The 21,055-nt window shown below is 38.4% G+C and overlaps 1 protein-coding gene across 1 annotated transcript; it reads left to right on the forward strand.

Annotated features, from left to right (window-relative positions):
* Nucleotides 1-2,281: 2,281 nt before the first annotated feature.
* LOC147444686 (uncharacterized) lies at nt 2,282-2,999 on the forward strand. The gene is made up of 2 exons (XM_086527225.1): nt 2,282-2,459; nt 2,559-2,999. The coding sequence occupies exons 1-2, from the start codon at nt 2,321-2,323 to the stop codon at nt 2,789-2,791; spliced, it is 372 nt and encodes a 123-aa protein (XP_086383351.1). The 5' UTR covers nt 2,282-2,320; the 3' UTR covers nt 2,792-2,999.
* Nucleotides 3,000-21,055: the final 18,056 nt, after the last annotated feature.

Consider the following 21,055-nt stretch of genomic DNA (forward strand, 5'->3'; position numbering starts at 1 on the left):
AGATGAATGGAATCAAGAAGGCAATGAGTATGAAAATCTTCTCCTTGATCTTAATCCCAATGAATATTTTTCCTCTTTTAGAGAAGAGGCCACATTACCTATTATAGCCACCAAAGGAGTGACATAATTATGAAAAGGAAAATTTCTCAATGGATGTTTATAACATAGTGTGTTTGCAAATGGAAGGGGCACAAAAGAAAGGAGATGCATAAAGAGTTTCCTCTCCACTGAAGTGAACTCATGGACATTGTATGAAATGCAAACATATAGTTAAGCCAAGAAGTAAGCCATTTATTTTCGCCGTCATATGAAGGTCAAAATTTTCATGAGTTTGTCATTAAATGAATGCGTTTAAAAATTGTCCATCGGGGAATAAAATAGAGTACCTATCAATGGGATGGAGATACATCAAGATGCCCATCTAATTCAAAAAACAGATACATGTTGTAGCATTGAAAAAGAGTTAATGAGTATGTCTCTTCTAGTCTTCACATTTTTCCATGACTCTAGTGAAGAATGTTTTGAGCTACACTATGGCATATATAAAAAATGTCCTTATATTGTGCACCAAACATGTTGCCTTGGTATATTCTTCACCAAAGATGTCACTAAGTTACAAAAATATTAGAGTGTAATTTTTGTGATATTTTATCATTCGAAAGTCAATATGCAAAAATGACCTTCCATAGGGAAGGTTACTCCCTTTCATTGTATATCTATTGAGAGAATAAGAGCCCTTCAAATCCTTTTTTGGTCTAAACTCACAAAATGTGAGTGATAAATGTATTAAAAACCAAAAAAAAGTTACATAGAAAGCCATGCTCAACGTGAGCCATGGTATCAAACAAAATCCCAACCACATACCATCAAATACGTCAGTTGATAAAGGGCACCACCCTATGACCATTAACAATGGAAGGAAACTAAGGCTGACTTGGGGTTGCCACCAAGAAGATAGCCATGCCACTGCACACCCCTTGCCCGCCAAGCCAGTGAAAAAGTAACATAACACCAAGAGAAGATACATACATAATCATAATCTCTTTACCCTCAAGTAGTAAAGAGACTATGGGAGCCCTTCAAATCCTAACAACACAAGGCATGGGAGCTCCCACAAATTATGACATGCTCAAAGGCCTATCCGCAATACTAAATCACACGAGGTATTTAATGAAGCTTGAGAATGGGATTGATAGCGGGCATGAATTTTCACGGATCTTGAGGGGATGGATGGCCCACAAAATATCAAGGGCGTTGACTTTCTCACAACATATCTTGTAAGTGCTTTAAATCACAAGCATGGGCTAGTGAGCAAAACAAAGAGAACTCTCCAGAAAAATTGAGTCTCCAATTCAGTACGAGAATCTTTTCAAAGTGCTTAGGAGTTCAAAGATGGCTGCTTCCCAATCTGAGGTTGTAGTGAAGGACCACAAGGTAGGGGAACTTGATCTCATGGAAGACAACAACCAAAAAGAGAAAACAGAGGAAGTCCTCCTTGAGGTGGAGGAATTTGTACCGCTCTCTCAATGATGTAGGAATTCCTATGCAGTTATACTAATCCACGAGTTTAATGGAACTTTGGAAGACCCAAAATGGAAATTAGGGCTGATTGCACATTGATTATTATTTTGTGTTCTTCCCTATACACTAAGTTTCCTCACTTCCTACTCACCCTTAATTCTGCTTAGTTCTCCCAAACCCCTGTATGTAATGTAAATCTCCCAATCTTGGTTTTAGATTCAGTGGACCATCAAGGTCGCACGGTTGCTGATCTTGAACATTCATTCAACACACCTTCTACCCTGGAATCGGCCCCTACAACAATTGGATTGTTGCCACATTAGCGGACATAATAAAAAACTAATGCCCCAACACTAGACGCCCCAAAGACAGCTCAATGTCACCAAACATTGACAAGTCAATGTAGCCAGAAGGGATAGAACCAGGTCGGTACTTCAATACGCAACACATCAGCACACGGAAAGAGATTGTCATTGATGTCCTGATCTGTGCAGCTCTGACTGTCCTATACCTTGGACCTGGCATGCACGTGCATGTGTATATTACTATTTACGGGCCCCCTGACACTTGACGGCCATGAATGGTCCATCAATGATCAATCCCTCTTAATCAGTACTCCCAGCAAGGCCCGGCTCCCTGTCGATCGCCATGCAGTCGCAATGATTACGAGGAGTGGTGAGTGGCAGACCATTCCCTACCCTTAATGCTTCCATCTTTCTTCTTGGAGTTGAACCTTGGTCGTTCTTCACCCACAAAATATATGAGATAAGGCTACATTTTTGGTTCTGGAAGTGTGGCAATGGCGGGCAGCGTGTCGATGCGTTCGTCGCTCTCTTTTCGTTGCTCTTCCTTCGTCTCACCTGCCCTCTCCCTTCAGCTCCCGCCGCCTCAGAGAGTATGTGTAGCAGTACGGCCTCTTGTCGTCCGCCCTCTTGCAAGTAGGTGTCTGTGTGCCGTGCGTGCGTGTGTGTCTGAGAGAGAGAGAGAGAGAGAGAGAGAGAGAGAGAGAGAGAGAGAGAGAATCTTTTTACTTGCAGGCAGGGTGTGCGACATGACTGGTAAGAGAAGGAATAATGGGTACAAGGTTTCTCACTCAAACCATAGGACCAAGAAGCTGCAACAAGTCAATCTGCAGTACAAGAGGTTATGGTGGGAGCAGGGCAAACGTTTTGTGAGGATGCGCATCAGCACAAAGGCTCTCAAGACCATTGATAAGAAGGGGCTGCAACAAGTTGCTAAGGAGAATGGCATTAACCTTAACAAGTTCTGATCATCGCCAGCCATGTGTATGAAGTCGATTTAGCACTTTGTTGCACATCATGAAGCAATTCAAGTAACAACAGGTTCTTACTTGTTTTAAGCAGCTCAGCAAGAGTGTCGGATGACATCCTGTATTCGTCAGAAGAGTGTCGCACAAATTTGTTTTTGTGTAGAAGCCCTTGATTTGGATGCTTTATTGCTCAAATGTTTTTCTTCAATCGTTTGTAGAGTATGTTTGAACTGGGCGGCAAGCTGTTGATTTCATTATTTGCAATTGCAAAACATATTCAAAGTATAATATTTGACAGCAAGAAGCTTCACAGGCTGAAGTTCAGCTATCTATGTCTTGTCTAATGGGCTGTCCGCCATTCAAAGAGCCAGCTTCGGAGTTTGAGTATGAGGCAACGTGAATATGATGAGAACACCTTTCTTAGGAGCGATTCTACTCTTGTGGGCTCATATGAACAGATTTGTGGTTAATTGATGGTCGTCGGCTTATTGTGTGTGATCAAGGGCTAGCTAGAATTTTGCAACTTGATTATGTCAAGAATAGTTAATGCCATTCACCTCTAAATTCTTGCGGACAATGGCCAATTGAGTGTCTTTTTTGAATCCTTCTTACCAAAGGGTGGAAGTGCCTGGCAGTACATGCATTGCTTAGGTCAGACCATTCATTGGGCCGGGTTGGATTGTGTGTATGTTGAGATGGTTTTGGAAAGGGGGGAAGGGTGGGGCGGGGGGATATAAAGGTATGGATAGGGATCTTGAAAGGACATTGTTGATGCTAACAGAGGTCTCTGTCTATTATTGAAACCTGTGTCTAGTTTTGTAATCTCTGTTTAACTAGATAGACATAGGTCAGAGCTGTAGTTCTGGACACATGACCTAATCATTTACAGGCTCGTTCAGCGGCTTGATGCTCAAGGCTGGGGCTGCATGGTCTGGAAGAAGTCAATCTGAGGCTACCTGTTTAGCCTAAATTCAAGGAGGATCTCAAATAAAAAGTAAAGAGTGGCACTATTGTTGGAGAAGACCCAAATTTCTTTCTACTAAAGCCAGTGTGGACACCAACCTTATTGTAGGTGAGGTACTGGCCTGCTTGGATGGGTTGTTGCCGGTTGCTATTTGAAGACAGTAGCTGACTGTCATGAGTCTTCACGGCCTTGAGTGTGGATAGAGACTGGATGGAGAAGAACCAATAATGGATATGAGCCGAGGAAAGTCAGGAGGATGTCAGAATAGGCCTTTGAGTTGTGACTTATTTGTGCGGATGTATGGGAAGGAACTCTCCTTCGTCCTGGAACCGCAGAAACAATGTATTATGCCATTGTATGGGTGTGTGTGCGTTGTGTGTGTGCGCGCACGTGCCAAGCTTGAGGTCTCTTTGAAGCTTGACAATGAACTGGTGCTTTGTCACCATTGGGCTTGAACTGGACATTCAATTTTTGTCTGAAAAGGTTTGGCTATAGCCTTGGTTTCTCGCTCTTTAAAGCTAGTGCGAGTAACCAATCGATCAAGGAGATTCGACTTCCATGCTTGGATTGAGGATGTGGATAATGTGCAATGTGCTGATAAAGTGAAATGAACAGAACCCTTAAAGCCTCCTCTAGTGTGCTTCGGGGGGGGGAGGATGATAGTGAAATGTCCCTGTAGCCCTTTTTTACCCCTATCTATGGCAACATTCTATGTAAAATGCTCCTGTAGCCCTTTTTTACCCCTGTCTATGGGAACAATCTTTGTAAAATGCACTTCTCCCTTGTAAAACCCCCTCCCTTTCACTCGTAGGTTACCATATGGTAAATCGCATGGGAGTGCCTCCGCTTATGGACCTCAAGCAACGAAGTGAAACACACTAATTTTGGAGTCTCTCAAGCATAACTCTAATTACATGCATTGACGATTAAGCACACAAAATCGTATTCAAGTCGGCCATCCCAACCATGCCAATCATGGTGTTCAAATCAAGTCACACATAATCAAATTAAGCTCAAGGTTTTTTAAACCTATACACACAAGCACACCATTAGAAGACAACTCTAATCTCTCAATCACGAGTACGCTCATTTCACTTAATCGAGAGAGTTAAGCAAGGACTCCATTAATCATAGTAGCTTAGTATAAGTAAGAGTTAGATTAAAAAAGATCAACACTTCAAAACAATGAAGGAAAGTAAAGAAACATGATTGACAACATAATGAAGATTAAATTAATTAAAAGGATTACACTAATTATATGTGATTAGTATTAGCCTTCTAAGCATGAGCATTAAGCTTAAAGGCTAGGCCATCAAGAGCTACTCTAGGGAGAGAGTTCTCAAAAGGATCACTCTAGAATGACCTCTCATTAAGCATAGGGCTCTTTTATAGCTTTGGGTCTCAAACCTTTCAACTATGGGATAAAGTGAGCCCTTTAACTTAAACTCATACAACTTTGGAACTTCTAAATGAGCCCAAGCCTTATACAATGAAAAGTAAATATTGTACACTATGGCACATCCACAGTTTGGTGCATAATTGGTGTAGCCGTTAGCCATTGCTAACACTCCCTCCTTCCTAATTTGGTGCACGTCCTCGTGTGCCGGTAAAGCAAGACACGGTGATATGGTAGAAAGCAAGTCCAAGGAAGAAATGTTGAGCTGCAAAATATAAGAATAAGTAATGAGCATCAAAGGCCACCAAGAATGAACAAAACATGAAGCATAAATGAACAATCATACAAAGTGATTTTTTTGCTTCTAAAATATGGGTCAATCATAGTCAAAAACTAGACAATAAAAGCAAAAAAATACTCGAACTATTGTGAAGATTAAACCACTTGAAATTTCAGTTTTATGCATGAAACACAAGCAATCAATTATGACCCTACGCTAATGCAAGTTCATAAACCTACTAGTTTAAAACTATGTGAACAATCTTAATAAATCATTCAAGTCTATCATGTCTACGGACTATAAAAAATCTCTTAATCTATTAGTACATTGTCAAAGATTTTTTGAAGCTCATAGAAGTTTTGATTTAGTCATTCGTTGAAAAATTAAAGCATAAACACAAGGTTACCACCCAAGGTAAGTCTAAGTGCGACTCTCAGCTCCTTGAACCCTTAAGAAGGTGTTTCAAAAGCTTACTAGCTTACCAAGGCGACGACTAACCCCTATCAACCCAGGGCATCGGTTTAGGGCCTTGACCAAGCGAGCCAAGGTGATTTCCCTCGCCTATCAAATGTCAATAAGACGCTATGCCTCACATAGACACGACATAACATAGAATTTTTATTTTCATATGCCTTAGTAGCATTTTTGCTACTTTTTTGGACACTTCTTTGCTTCATGGTTCATTTTTTAGCACATTTTTATTGCTTCCTTTATGAGATACTAATGGCAATTGGACTAAAAAATACTAAAGCCTAATCATAACCCTACGTCATGACAAAAATGAGTGGAGTATTAAAACTATCACTAAGAATCTAGGACTAGCAAGAAATAAACCTACATTAACCTAAGGTCAAGGCTAATTACCTATGATTAACACACATAAAACTTAATTTTTTGATGAGTTAATTTTCACAAAGCAAAGTGTTGAAACTTTAAAATGCCTAGCTTTCGAACATAAAAAAAACATAGCTTAGAAGCAAAATTTCACTTAAGCCAAGCAAGAGAATGAGAAGATGAATAAAAGAGTAAAATCATGGAAGGATTATACCTATTCATGCTCTTTGTGCATCCTTGAGCAAGCATCCTTTTTGTAGAGAAGTCTCTTGATTCTTTTTATTTGCAAAAAGAAGCCTTTTGAAGCTAAGTGTAAACACAAGCTACAAAACCCAATTATTGAAATCCAAAAGCACACAAAAAACATTAATGAATACCTAAAGCTAGGGTCTTGCATACCCGAATTTGCCAAAGAGAAAAAACCCAAGGGAAAAAAGTGCCTTTGGTTATGCACATGATGCTCTTTGATAGCAAATTTATGCATACACATCAACCATGAGAGAGGTAAAATGCTTCTACATAAGCAAATTTTGCAATGTTTACAATCTCTCATGCATGGTTCAAAGTTGGTTAGTTTCTAGCTCTAATGAAATATAGAGTTAAAAACAAGCCAAGAGCTGAAAATAATGCAACTTTATGAAGTGAAGTGGCTCTTCAAAGCCGAATTTAACATTTTAAAGCTTTCCAAAAAGTTGGCTAACAACTAACTCACATGAAATTTTCAATTTTTTAGAGCAATCTATGAGCTAGAGATGACTGAAACTTGATGAAATGAAAGTGAACGGCTCTCAATAGCCAAATTATGTACTTGAAAGCTCAAAAAAGTTGGTTAAACACTAGCTCAAAATGAAAAAAATTGCATTTTTAGACCAAGCTATGAGCTATCATTACAACTTTAATCCAAACAATTGGAATGGCTCTAAGTAGCCCAATATTGCAATATTTTGCAATGATGACCCCTTCTTGGATCATTTGGAAGTACACACCTGCCCACATCACTTCACAAAAAGTCTCAAATCATTAGTGCTCTTTAGCTTTTGAACATCCAATACAAGCACTAACGGAATTCACAATCAATCATAAGCCCAAAATTTTAATGTTCACTCTTGGCCATCAAAACAAGCTCCATTGTAGTGCTTTCTAATGATTTTTTATGTTCAAGCACCAAATTGTACAAGTAATGTTAAGTTTTAGCACAAAGTCAGATCAAGCACTCACAACTCATCATTTAGTGCAACTCTCTCATGAAGCTCACATGCATGTCAAATAGAGCTTGCCATTTTAGTGCAATGATAATCTCAATCAAGCCAAGCACTAACCCATACATGAGCCAACTGTTTAGTGCAAGTAAGGCAATCACAAAATCATGGCTTTAATCAATGCCCACACGTTGCTCTTACATAGCAAATACGACATACGTGAAAAGAGAGACAAAAAAAAAAACACATGAGGACATAATTTTCATCTCTGTAAAGGCAATCTGCCAAATTTTGTATCATCGAGTAAAATGTTGCCCAAGAGCTCCATCATTTAGTGCATAAAAGCGTTTGGCGTACAAAATATGCACTCAAAGAGACATAAGCATCGACAATCTAGTGCAACCCATGAAGTGAACCACAATCCATGACACAACTTATGCAAAAATGTGCTCTCATGCATCAAGTTTTTACATATGAAGCAAGAAAAGAGAGTGGTGTCAGTTAATGAACACGTACACATGAGCATTTCACTCTTATACACCACCCTATCATATAAGACTCGATTGAATAGTCAATCAAAGAACTTAAATCACAGCTTTTTTCTTTCTCTTTTCAGCCAAGTTTTATGATGTCATGCTACACTTGTCCGCTCATAATTTTCTCTATAGTTAACAATAGGTGCTTAAAAAAACTCTCAAGTAGTGAGTTTTTTGCATGATTGAGTAGGGCACTGCCCTTATCCTTTCAACCCATTGATTATGTGAGAATTAAGAATTTATTTATCAATTGATGGTCTTGCAATTCTGATTTAGTTGAGGACAACAAATGTTCCTGACTCAAATTTTTCAAAGCCTTTTGTAGCTTTCCTGGAGGAGAGGCGATGATCTCATGGGAACCATGCTTTAAAAAGTTTATATATCTATATTTTTTTAAAAAAAATCTCCAAAAACGGCGAAGGCTGCAGCTTCATTTCTGAGGAGGCTGCGAGAGAGAGAGAAAGAGAGAGAGAATGTGTTTGGTGTGGATGATGAGATTGTGTGTGTGTGTAGTGTGTTGCGAGCCCATCTTGGTCAGAGCGAGGCTCGAAAATCAAAGGAGGCTGTGAAGTCGCACCAAGTACAAGCGTCGCAGCAAGCACAGCGCATCGCAGCCAGCACAGCTGGATGTGTTTTTGTGTCGATGGCATAGACATTGTGGGCATGGCAGCAGGGTAAGCTGGTCATTGCAAGAAGGCAGGCCGTGATTTGTGTTTGTCTAGTGCCAATATATGGCAGTACAAATCAAGGTGTGTGTGGATGCGCGCCATTCCAAGAGCTAGAGGCCCAGAATCAGATCTTGTGTGTGTGTGTGTGTGTGTGTGTGTGTGTGTGTGTGTGTGTTCGCTAGCATCAAGCTAACCGTGATTCGCGGCCTTTATAGCTTGCATGTGGACAAAGCCGAGTGTGGGTCATGGCAAAAAATGTGACTAGCAGATCTTGTGGCTTTGAAGGCCTCTGAGGCACCAGTCCGCGTGCCAGTGACAGCGCGTGTGTGTATTGTGTGTGTGTGAGTAGCGCCAAAGGCTGCCAGCACTGAAGTTGGGCATGGAGGGCCCAAAAATGGGTGTGTGTGCCGCTACAAGCGAGGTAGGCCGCCGCTCGGGGTCGACTGTGTGGACAAAATGAGGCCAGAAAGGTTCGATTTATTATTATTTTTTTCTTCACCTTTTGCTTTATAAGAAAAAAGCTTTTGGGGGTCGTTTCCACGGCAAACACCTATAAAGTTCGAAAACTAAAACTTAGGGAATCACACATTGACGCCCTATGCTATACACAACCATGCAACAAATTTAGGCTTCTATTGCAATATACCACATCTAGTGATATTGCAATCCTTAATCCCATTTCAATCCAATTTTAACGCTTACAGATCATGCCACGGACCGACATATTGAAAACTTGAGCCATTTATCAAAAAAATTAAAATCTCTCCTTCCTTTGTGCACCTCATGTGTCCACTTCCTATTCGCATTGCTTTGTAATTGGAGTTCCAATCCAAGCCCAATTTATCAATCATTGCAATACTAATTGCTCATATCCAATAGCCTTAATCGCTCAACCCGATTTATATTCCTCATTCATACGTGACTGTGGAAGACTAAAAGTACACCATATCTAATCAATTTAGCATATGTGGTAATGGTATTGCACCTCAATCATCCCCAATTATGCACAAATTGAGTCATTCATATCAAAATCCCAAATCGATCAATTATGTACACACCAATCTTTAGGTCTCATAATCATCATAATTGGTACTTGCTACCAATTATTCATCCCCAATTTAGGCATAATTGGCCATTAATTAAGCACACACACCTAATTTTAAGTCGTCAATTTGTGCAAAAAATTCATTAAACACTCATTGCATTTCATCAATTGCACACTTGATCACACATACATGAGTATATACATGCTAAATTAACTCAATTTTAATCAAAAATTGATCAAATTTTAACTCAATTTAGCATTGCACACACACAAAAATTAGGTGCACAAATCCAATTTTTTTGCTCAATTAGCACGAAATTAGGCCAATTCCTAATGTTTGCACACACATTTCTTGCAAAATCATCAATCTACAAGCATTTAGGTGTTCAATTTGACCATAAATCTTCTCATCAAAGTTATTTAAAATGGGCACACATTCAAATCTTGCCCTAATTTTGGCAATTAGGCCTACTCCATGACCGGAATAGCCTCACATACACATCAATTTAGTGATTTGCACACACAATTTATGCAAAACTACCATTCCTCAAGCATCTAGGTATCCAATTTCATTCCAATTTCATCAAATTAGGCATAAATTCCATCAATTAGGCACACACACCTAATTTTAGCAATGATTTAGCAACTCAATGGGATCAACTTAATCAATAAAAAATTGAACGGAGTAGGTCAATCCACTTACAATTGATTGTTTGCTCGCTTAGTCCTTGCTCCTCGCATAGACACTCCATTGCACACACATGTGTGCAACTCTGATTCGTTCCAAAATTGATTAAAAAAAATTGACCAAAATCAACACTCAATCACATGATTAGGCATAGATTAGAGCAATTAAGAGTGATGATCCTCCTCAATTAAGGGGATTTAGCATACATTCCAAATCAAAATTAGTGGTTAGGTTAGCACAATTAGCATGAAATTAGCATGAATGGGATGCAAAATTAGTGAAGGTTAGTGAAAAATTAACAAAATCAAAAGAGAATTTAGGGAATTTTGGGGTGAAATGACTCTATACACATCTAATTAAACCTAATTACACTACACACAAATCAAATCCTACCTAATTACAAGAAATCGGTAATCAAATTACTCTTATCTTTTGCAACCTCAACTCCACTAGCTTAGGCAACCCGTTCCCCGGCAACGGCGCCAATGTTGGAGGCTCGCCATAGCATAGGTAATCTCCCACAAAATCTATCAATCCGGAGAGAGAGAGAGAGCATGACCCGGTTAGGGCTTGGAGGCATCACACAAAGAATGTGCGAGAGCGTTATCAGATGCAAATATTGAGAGGATTCAAGAGCGTGCATCCTCCAATGCAATTAGAAATCATCCCAAATCAACTAATGCTAATCGCACATCAAGCATCAATACAAGCAATCATCTACACACATCAAGCAATGAAGTGAAACACACTAATCTTGGAGTCTCTCAAGTACAACTCTAATTACATGCATTGACGATTAAGAACACAAGATCGCATTCAAGTCGGCCACCCCAACCATGCCAATCATGGTGTCCAAATCAAGTCACACATAATCAAATTAAGCTCAAGGCTTCTTAAACCTACACACACACAAGCACACCATTAGAGGACAACTCTAATCCCTCAATCACGAGTACATCCACTCCACTTAATCGAGAGAGTTAGATAAGGACTCCACTAATCGGAGTAGCTTAGCATAAGTAAGAGTTAGATTAGAAAAGATCAACACTTCAAAACAATGAAAGAAAGTAGAGAAACATGATTGACAACATAATGAAGACTAGATTAATTAAGAGAGGATTACACTAATTACATGTGATTAGCACTAGCCTTTTAAGCATGGGCATTAAGCTCAAAGGCTAGGCCATCAAGAGCTACTCTAGGGAGAGAGTTCTCAAAAGGACCACTCTAGAATGACCTCTCATTAAGCATAGGGCTCTTTTATAGCTTTGAGTCTCAAACCCTTCAACTATGGGACAAAGTGAGCTCTCTAGCATAGACTCATACAACTTTGGAACTCCTAAATGAGCCCAAGCCCTATACAATGAAAAGTAAATATTGTATACTATGGCATATCCACAACTTGGTGCATAATTGGTGTAGCCGTTAGCCGCTGCTAACATCTACCATAAACATTTTGGGGGAGGAGATGGTAGGATTGCTTCTGAAAGCCAGGTTGATCAGGCCTTTCAACATGGTGACCTGTGTATGCCTTAATTGCTTGTTCCTCGGCCTACATCGGAATTGAAATTCCTTGTAGGAGTTTTGAGATTGATAGGTTCTAATCCCTAAGACTTTGAATCATACTGACCTTATGGCTCGATTGTGTAGAGTTTCTTTTTGTCTTGATTGTGGTTTGTTTTTTGCTATGTGAGTGATGTTTGTCTTTTATTTTTTTTAATGTTTTGATTAATTAATTTATTGTTTTTTGTTTTTGATTTTGTTTGTTTTTTTTGGTTGGTTGGTTGTGATAAAGGCATAAAATATAACTTTGCAAAATGCATGTTTTTAATTCATAATTGTTTCTTTTCAAACTCTTAAAAAATAAAAATAACATCTTAATATGGGTCATTTGGGTCAACGGTTTCTTGTACGGTTTCATGAAATATCTTATGTGAGAGGAGAGGTTAAGTAGTGTTAAATTATTATGGGGAGAAATTTAAATATAGGAGTCATCACAAGTTTTCACTTTTTCTTGTTGAAGGTACCATGGTGCATTTATAACCCAAGTTCCTCTATATTCCCTCTTGAATAAGAGGTATTCAGTTCAAGACTCATTGGATAGATCTTTGAGGTCTCTTGGGATTGTTCCTAAGACGTTAAAAGCCTCTCTTCCCATCAGATAGATCATTGAGGTCTCTTGGGATTGTTCCTATGATGTTAAAAACCTCTGTTCCCGTGTGTGTGTGTGTGTGTGTGTGTGTGAGAGAGAGAGAGAGAGAGAGAGAGAGAGAGAGAGAGAGAGTAAGAAGAGGAAATCGGAATAACCTCTCTATCACCCAAGTGTGGTAGATAGGTTACCCCAACTCCCTTCAAAGGCCATATACACGTTGAAGTTATGCCTCACTTTGTTGGCAATCTCTAGTGAAAAAAGGTTAGTGAATGCTAGAAGTCTCCCCAAATCATCACAAAATTCTAATTGGGCACAATGGGATTCATAATAGAGGATCCTAGAAAGCTTTCTCATTGTCTAATATCGGAGAGTCCACACCTATTGATCTCTGAACACCTGAAGAAGTGGATAAAATAGAAAATACTTTTAGCTTTATTCAATATTTCAAAGTGTGATACAACCTCACAATGATGAAAATCATATAACATGTATACATGAAAGATTTTTGTATAGCTTGATGAGAGGCTCCTTTGAGGCGTGTGTATGCTGCTCTAGTTTCATACGCCTTCATTGTTAGTGTAAGGGTGCATGTGTGTGTGACCACTAATCCTTTTCATTAGTTCTCTCTTCTTCCTATTATAGATAACCTCTCATGATTTCCCCACTCTTTCCCAACTCATTGTTCTCACACACTCAGCCACATGTGATGCTTCCATGCCTTAGCCGGGTTGCTACCATATCCAAATTGACAATTTGGTTGATTCATTGAAGCTATGCTATAAGGGAGCCAGCATTTGGCACCATTAGCGAGGACAATAGCCTAAGCTAAAGGTGATTTTTTGAATAAGAATGTGTTTAGGAGTATGAAAACCCCCTATTTTGCTCTAACTAATGTCTAACCTCTTAATAATTGGCTAACAATTTATGTGCTATACATGTGTGTATGCCTAATCGGAGGCTTGAACATCACTCTTTAGAAGAAAATTGTAAATTTTTTATGTGGATTTGAGTGTGTAATTAAGAGATTTTAAACTAATTATCATCTCTAATTACTTACTAATTACATGGTTTTTAACTAATTATCCTCTCTAAATACTTACTAATTACATGAATTTTTACTAATTATCCTCTCTAATTACTTACTAATTACATGGTTTTTTGTGCTACGCAGAAGTCTTTCATGATTGGTTGCTTGTAGGTGATTTGTAGTGAAGCAGTTGTTAAGTACACACACATGTGTGTAGGTGTCAATTGGACTGGAAAATCAAACAAAAATTTGGGTGCAATTGTGAGTTCAATAACCCACTCATTTGCTAATTTAGTGTAGGTTTTTATTGAAGATTAAGTGCATAAAATTTGGTGTAAGTTACTAAGTTTATGTGCATTAATGTGTGCCTATGTGTAAGCAATGTGCACACATTTGGGTGCAAATGTATGGCAATTTTGGTGCCAATATATTAATGTAAAGCAATTGGATATTTGTTGTTAAATTGCTCATGGTTCATGGCTTTTAGTATCGAAATGCCATCGAACTTGCATTAAAACTGTGTGTGTGTGTGTAAGTTTGTTAAGTGATTGTGTATGATATGTATGTTTACACACTTGAAAATTGAGTTGTATGTGTAAATTCACGTGCAAAATGAAATGATTGATACATTGATTTGATAGTATCTTTTATCGATGTGCAAAATTTTTTCTAATTAAAATTGTAATTAAATTAAAATTTGGGTCAAAATTGGGTAGAAGAATCATAAAAACAATCTAAAATGATTCGATTTGGATTAGCACTTTTATGAATGATAGATTGATAAGCGTGATTTCATTGGTAAGTGTTGCATTTGAGCTGAGTTAGTTGTATAATTTTTTTTTAAAAAGATAAATTTTTTTGCCTATTTTCAATACTTTTGAAGTATATACTTGCTAATTTATTACCTAAAATTTCTAATTTTTAATTTTTTTTAAAAAAAACTTGATGCAAACAACCAATCTGGAATCTGCATTGCAAAACAATAAGTTCTCTAATTTTTTGATCAAATTTGGTATTTTTTGGATAAACTTTGAAATCCAAGATAGATTTTTTAACTTTTCTGTATATCTATATATTTTATTTAAAAATAATTAAAAAAGACCCACCCCCAATATCCCATCTCATTTCCTCTATTGTGTTTTTTTGTTCATTTTTTGGTAATTTTTCTCATTTTTGACTTTTTTCTGGTTTCTAGTTTTGTTTTCAGAATTGTGCATTTTCTTTTTTTTTATCAAAAAATCTTTTAAAAACTCCCCCTTAAAACGCTTACAAAAAAAAAGGGAATAAGAAAAGAGATCTTAAAAAACAACAAAACAAAAACACAAGAATAAAAAAATAAAACTCTCTCTCTCTCTCTCTCTCTCTCTCTCTCTCTCTCACACACACACACACACACACACACACACACACACACACACACTCCATGATCGCTCCCTCTTTTCTCATGCTAGCATGGGCCCCTCCCTCTCTATGACCGCTCGGTCTTTTCTCCTTTAGCGCCGTGTTTTTTGCCGCCAACTCTACTAGTGCCCGGTTGACCTTTTGTAAAGTTTATTTAAATTTATTTTTTTAAACATTTCATTCTATTTCACCTGATTATCGATTTGATTTGAATTTCATTGAATTTAAATTTCACTTGAATTTGATTAGAGTTTCATTTCAATTTTATTTTATTTCATTTTGTTTGATTTGAGTTTTTTATTTGATTTTGATTTTGCATTTATTAGAAAATACCAAAACATAAAAACGCCAAAAAAATCATTAAAAAAAGAGATAAATAAATAAATAATTTAAATAGAAATTAGAGATAAAATTTTTCATAAAAATAAAAAAACCAAAAAATTGAAAATTAATCAAAAAAGATGAAAAGAAAAAAATCCAAACATAGAAAATTATTGAAAGTTTCAAAACAAATAAAAAGATTAAAAAAATAAAAAACAAATTAAAAAAATCATACAAAAGCTTGTAAAAACAAAAAAATTTGCATTTCTTTTCCTACTTTTTTGAACATTTTTTACTTTTTATTTTATTTTTTGTGTTGTTTATTTCTTTTTAATTTTTTCATTATTGTTTGCTTTTCTTTGTTTTTATTTTTGTTTTTCCCCGAAAAGAAAAATTGCATTTCTCTCTCCCGCTCTTCCCCTTGCTTTCCACACGCATCGCATGCACCCTGTTTACGCGCATTTACGCACAATTAAGCACATTTAAACTAGATATGTCCAGAGAGTTTGATTTTGTAAGATTACCTCCGATTTGACTAGATTTGAGCGAGATCGCATGCATAGATCCTATTCTTATACGGATTTCAATTTTGGCTTACATTTTGTATGTTGACAAGCTTTAGAGCACATTCACACACGAGATTTTGACTTGGCTTGATTTTAGTTGTTGATCACATGCTTGTGCACAATTAGAGCCCAATTTGGTACGTTGACTTATTTGACTGCGCCTTGAACCTAGAGATGATTTTTAGCGATTGTTCGTATGTAATGACCCAAGATTAGCACTTGTCTAGCCTTCGATTGCCAGAATATGCACCTTAGCCAGTGCATTTGCATATAGACCTCCTTGACATTATATTTGACATAGATTGACAGCCTTTGGCGATCACAGTTTATGGTGGATTCATGGTGAGTTAGATTGGATTGCCTCTATGCATACATGTAGACACCTAGCAGAGGTATATTCAAGCTCATCCCATAGACCGTCAGACACCTAATTCTAGATGCTTAGAGCTTGAGTACATTGTATAAACACCTGATGGAGGATAGTCCAAAGAGTATCAGGTTAACCCTTCGTGAGGATTAGATAGACACCCATGAGCTACCATAGACTGTATCTTTTTCCTATTTGGTATTGGACCCTTGTATGCTCATCAAGATCGGAGGATGTACATGAGAGAGATAGCCAGATTTGGAGAGTACCTTCCCTACAACATAGTGATATCCCACCAAGTTCCTTACATGGTACCTAGGAGCATTTATGACATGGCTACTTATACGTTGTTGTGTGGACTATGTTATTCCCTTCTCAGAGTAGTGTTGTTGAGCCTATAGTAAACCTGATGCCCATACCACCTACATAGCCGACATGACTTAAATCACCTCCAAGATTCACATCATCTAGACCATCTAAGAGATAGACCTTCGCTAACACAGCAGAGGCAAGGGCTGATATGGAGCACATGAGCTAGAGTTGTACCATTGCACCGCCAAAGGTATCATGCATAGAGATAGCCATATCACATGCTTTGACTATTACTACGACTGGTACACATGCTAGAGATGTTGTAGAGACCACATCGCAAACCACAAGCACATCAGGCACAGAGCTTGCTCGATCACATGCATTAGATACGTTAACGAGTCAAAGATCACCACCCAGAGACACCACACAAGTACCACTTGAGGATAGAGTTTCCATAGTGAGCAAAGAGCACCATACTAAGTTTGTGCTACACTTCTTAGGCCATAGATGAGTCATGCCTTGGTTCATTGACTTTGATGGACATTATTACACCAGAGGCGCCTTCTCAAATGACATTGACCCTTCAATACGACATGTAGCCTCTACGATATTGTAGACAGAGCACATCTCGATGATTGCTTGGACATCCAAGTACATCCTAGGATAGTGCAGTTACGTAGAGTGGTACACAAATGACTTATGTTGATGATTGTGGACTTAGATACCGATGAGAGCAGACTACAGGACATTTTAAACCAGCCATGAGTCTTAGGGTATATCTCGTTAGAGATTCTCGAGATACGATTAATAGGGACGCAAATGATACTAGATATTCCATGATGATTGGATTTCCCTATTCACCATGGCATGGCCATGATCATGTAGTGATGACCACACAGAGTCCACAGACACGTGCTAGACATACTATCCTTACTAGGCCACCTCCCAAATCTCCAACATATAGAAATATTTTTCCATAGAGCACAATTGATTAGTTGAGATCTAGAGTGATCGAAATGAAGGAGACAAATTCCTAGATTGATGATAGAACGAGTATCCTAGAGAGTAGTACCATAGAGCCACCTAGAGTGACTATTTTAGAAATTGCTACTTGTTCTACAGATGATGTGTGACCTAGTGAGATTTCTCCTATACTAGAGAAAAGTATTGAGGAAGTAGAGATATATAACATGCCAAATTCTACACTTATTGATGGTTCTAGTGCACCTATCATAGAGGTAGATGTCCACCTGAGCCTTCACTTGAGGAGATTGATGATGTATATGACCACGAGTGCTAACCTTACAATTGAGCCATTAGAGATTGAGATACATGCAAATATGATAGAGGCATATGTTGCCACTGAGACAATTGCTCATGGGCCCCCATGACCAAATTCGTTGATGATGGAGCACGTAGAGTCCCCATGCAAGACATGGGACATATGAGGTACTTATAGATTGTCATCCCTCTAGAGTAGAGGTCACACCCTAAGGATTTAGAGACCAAACCTAGAGTGACTTCTATCATGCGAGACATGGAAAGATGAGGTACTTATACATCATGACTCACCCCCTTGATTAGAGGTCACACCCAAGGATTCATAGACCAGTTTGTATAGAGTGACTTCTATCACGGCGCACTTGAGATAGCATGAGATTAGGTAGAGCATACCTTAGAGATGTCCACAGTAGTAGTAGTACTTATTAGAGACCTAAGACATATCATGCCTATATCTCATCACATAGAGCTTATTGTAGGGCCACATGTGCCCTGTATGATGACACAAAACTAGACCATTATCTAGTGATGATACGCCAGTTTTGATTGAGAGCCATGAAGGAGTACGAGCGGAAGTGTGACGCGAGAGAGAGTGCGAGAAGAAGAGCACGACGATATGGTGAACTCGCTCTATTGTAATGTGTAGAGCATAGTGAGTTCTTATTAGGTTTTTACAAAAGAATATGTGTACATACCTGGCGGCCCGCCCACTTACCTGGGCGACCACATTGGGCTTTATACCCCAACAACCTCCCACTTAAAGTCCAATGTGGTACTTTAAGTGTGAGAGAATCTACTATACAAGCTAATATACAAGAGATGTAGAGAAGTGATGTACTACCCTACACCTAACTGCTTGCGAAAATGCGCAAAGCTCTATGAGGGAAGTCCTTTTGTAAGTAGATCAGTAGGATTTTCTGTGGTGTGAACTGCGTGACTCACAGCCAGCAAACCCTCAACAGACATAAATCATCTTTGACAATACATCCCATGTGGAAGTACTTGCAATGTCAGGATGAAATCTGGAATATCAAGCAGCAAACACAAGCTACCTGATGAACTAGTAGATGTCGCCTACAGTCTGTGTGTAGATGCGCCTGTGTCGTATGTGACACGCCTCCAAGAACTGTGAGCCGTCCTTCGATGTGTAGACAGCCACAAATCAACACTCTGGGAGTGTCGATATCCTCAGCACCTGCAGTCGCAGGCCGAAAACTCCAAATTTGCAGAGTCGGATCTGCACCCGCTGAGACCACGTAGTCGAAAATGGCCTGCGCAGAACTTTGTCGAAGTCGAACGGTGACCGAGATGACCTCATAATGAAATTCAGAGCACACCAAGCCCTACGGGCTTTCCCACAAGATTTGGGGCCTTGTCTTTGCCTGTCGAATTTCACTCCAATATGAGCTGGTGACTCTAGCCTCCTGTAGTGCTGCCCCGAGCCTCGATCTGAGCTCTGATACTAGTTAAAGGAGTACGAGTGGAAGTGCGACGCGAGAGAGAGTGCAAGAAGAAGAGCACGACGATATGGTGAACTCGCTCTACTGTAATGTGTAGAGCATAGTGAGTTCTTATTAGGTTTTTACAAAAGAATATGTGTACATACCTCGCAGCCCGCCCACTTACCTGGGCGACCACATTGGGCTTTATACCCCAACAAGCCACAATACACATGATGGTTTATCCCATGGTTGACTCACATCTAAACAATCACTAGAGGCATAGAGATTTTATAAAGGACATAAACAAATTTGGATTCTTAGACGACATACCCTAGCATATCCTCATAGATCTCCTATAGTTTCTTTGACCATACCCATGCTAGAGAGATCTAGACCACGTTCACGACCTATAGAGAGGCCTACCCCACGACGAGTGTCGACACGAACTATAGACATTCACGATCACATGTGAGGAGAGATCAATCAACATACATTCATTGAGATACCATGGACATTGAAGATTTGGCTACACAAGAACCGACCACCTATCACACCACAGGTTGACACAAGCCATAGCTCATATGACATTTTCAATGACCATGCTATTGACTTAGAGCTAGACAGGAGTCAAAACATTGAGGGATCCTAAGCCACATAACATATTGACCATACATTCACATGCTGATGTTATCTTTAGACCCACTAGTTGTGTTACAGATTCTACCATCCCTATGGAGCTAGGTGCTAGCCACTCGATGGTTATGAGACAGAGAGCTAGAAGATTGTAGATTTTAATGTTTGGAGAGAGTTATTTTATCCCTTCTAGTTGCACTAGAGATTTGACTTGTGCATAGTGACTATGGTGCACTGGATACATGCACGCATACTAGAGGCACTTTTTTCCTCTCATTTCTCATTTCTCTATTGACACACCTTTCAAGTGTGGTGTTTTGTTTTTTGATTTTGCAACATAGTCGAACTTGAGCTTTCACACAAAATGGACATATTGAGCCTGAACATTGTATGTTTATTTCCACAACTATTGAGAAAACGCATCACATACCTCCAAGTGTAGTGAACATTTATATTTGGTGGTTGTGGTTTTTCATGGCTTGATTGAGTGCACTTGATTATGTTTTGTTATATGTCATTAAAGATGTATAAACTTGTCTTTGCTTTAGTTAATCGATCTAGACTTTAATCTTATCGATCATCACCTTGAGATTAGTAGGTCATGACTTTAGATTAACAGATTTACTCAACTACTAATCCTAGTTGGTAAAATTATTTGAATGTTTGAGAGCCTAAAGATGTTTTAAGCATATAAAAGCTTGCTCACTCAAACAACAAAGAACACTAGTGAGAATACAAAGGAAATGGAAGCAAAAACAAAAGTACCACAAGTGTAAAATCTTAAGCTAGACTATATATCTTGGCTTGGATTTGATACTTCACTCACATGTAATGCTTATGGTGCTAGAGACCTAGAGGTTCTCTGTGTGGACGTTTTTCTTTGAGAAGCAAAAAGGTCCAGTCATACAAAATAAGCACACACGTCAAATGCTTTTAAACTAATGTGAAAGAAAGAAAGATAAAAAAATAAAAAGCAAGAAAAATATTTAAAGTTTTGTTTGGAGTTGTTAGAGTTAGTTAGCTAATCCACGCAAAAAAGACAATTAGAAAATCTTGCATTTAGATAATCTTTTCAATTTAACTAGTACTAGAGTAACTATTTTAACCCTTAGTCTTTTGAATCTTAATACTTAGCTAGTACTTGAGTAACTA

Source organism: Adiantum capillus-veneris, chromosome 13 (assembly GCF_014529385.1).
Source record: "Adiantum capillus-veneris isolate H3 chromosome 13, ASM1452938v2, whole genome shotgun sequence".
Lineage (NCBI taxonomy): Eukaryota > Viridiplantae > Streptophyta > Polypodiopsida > Polypodiales > Pteridaceae > Adiantum > Adiantum capillus-veneris.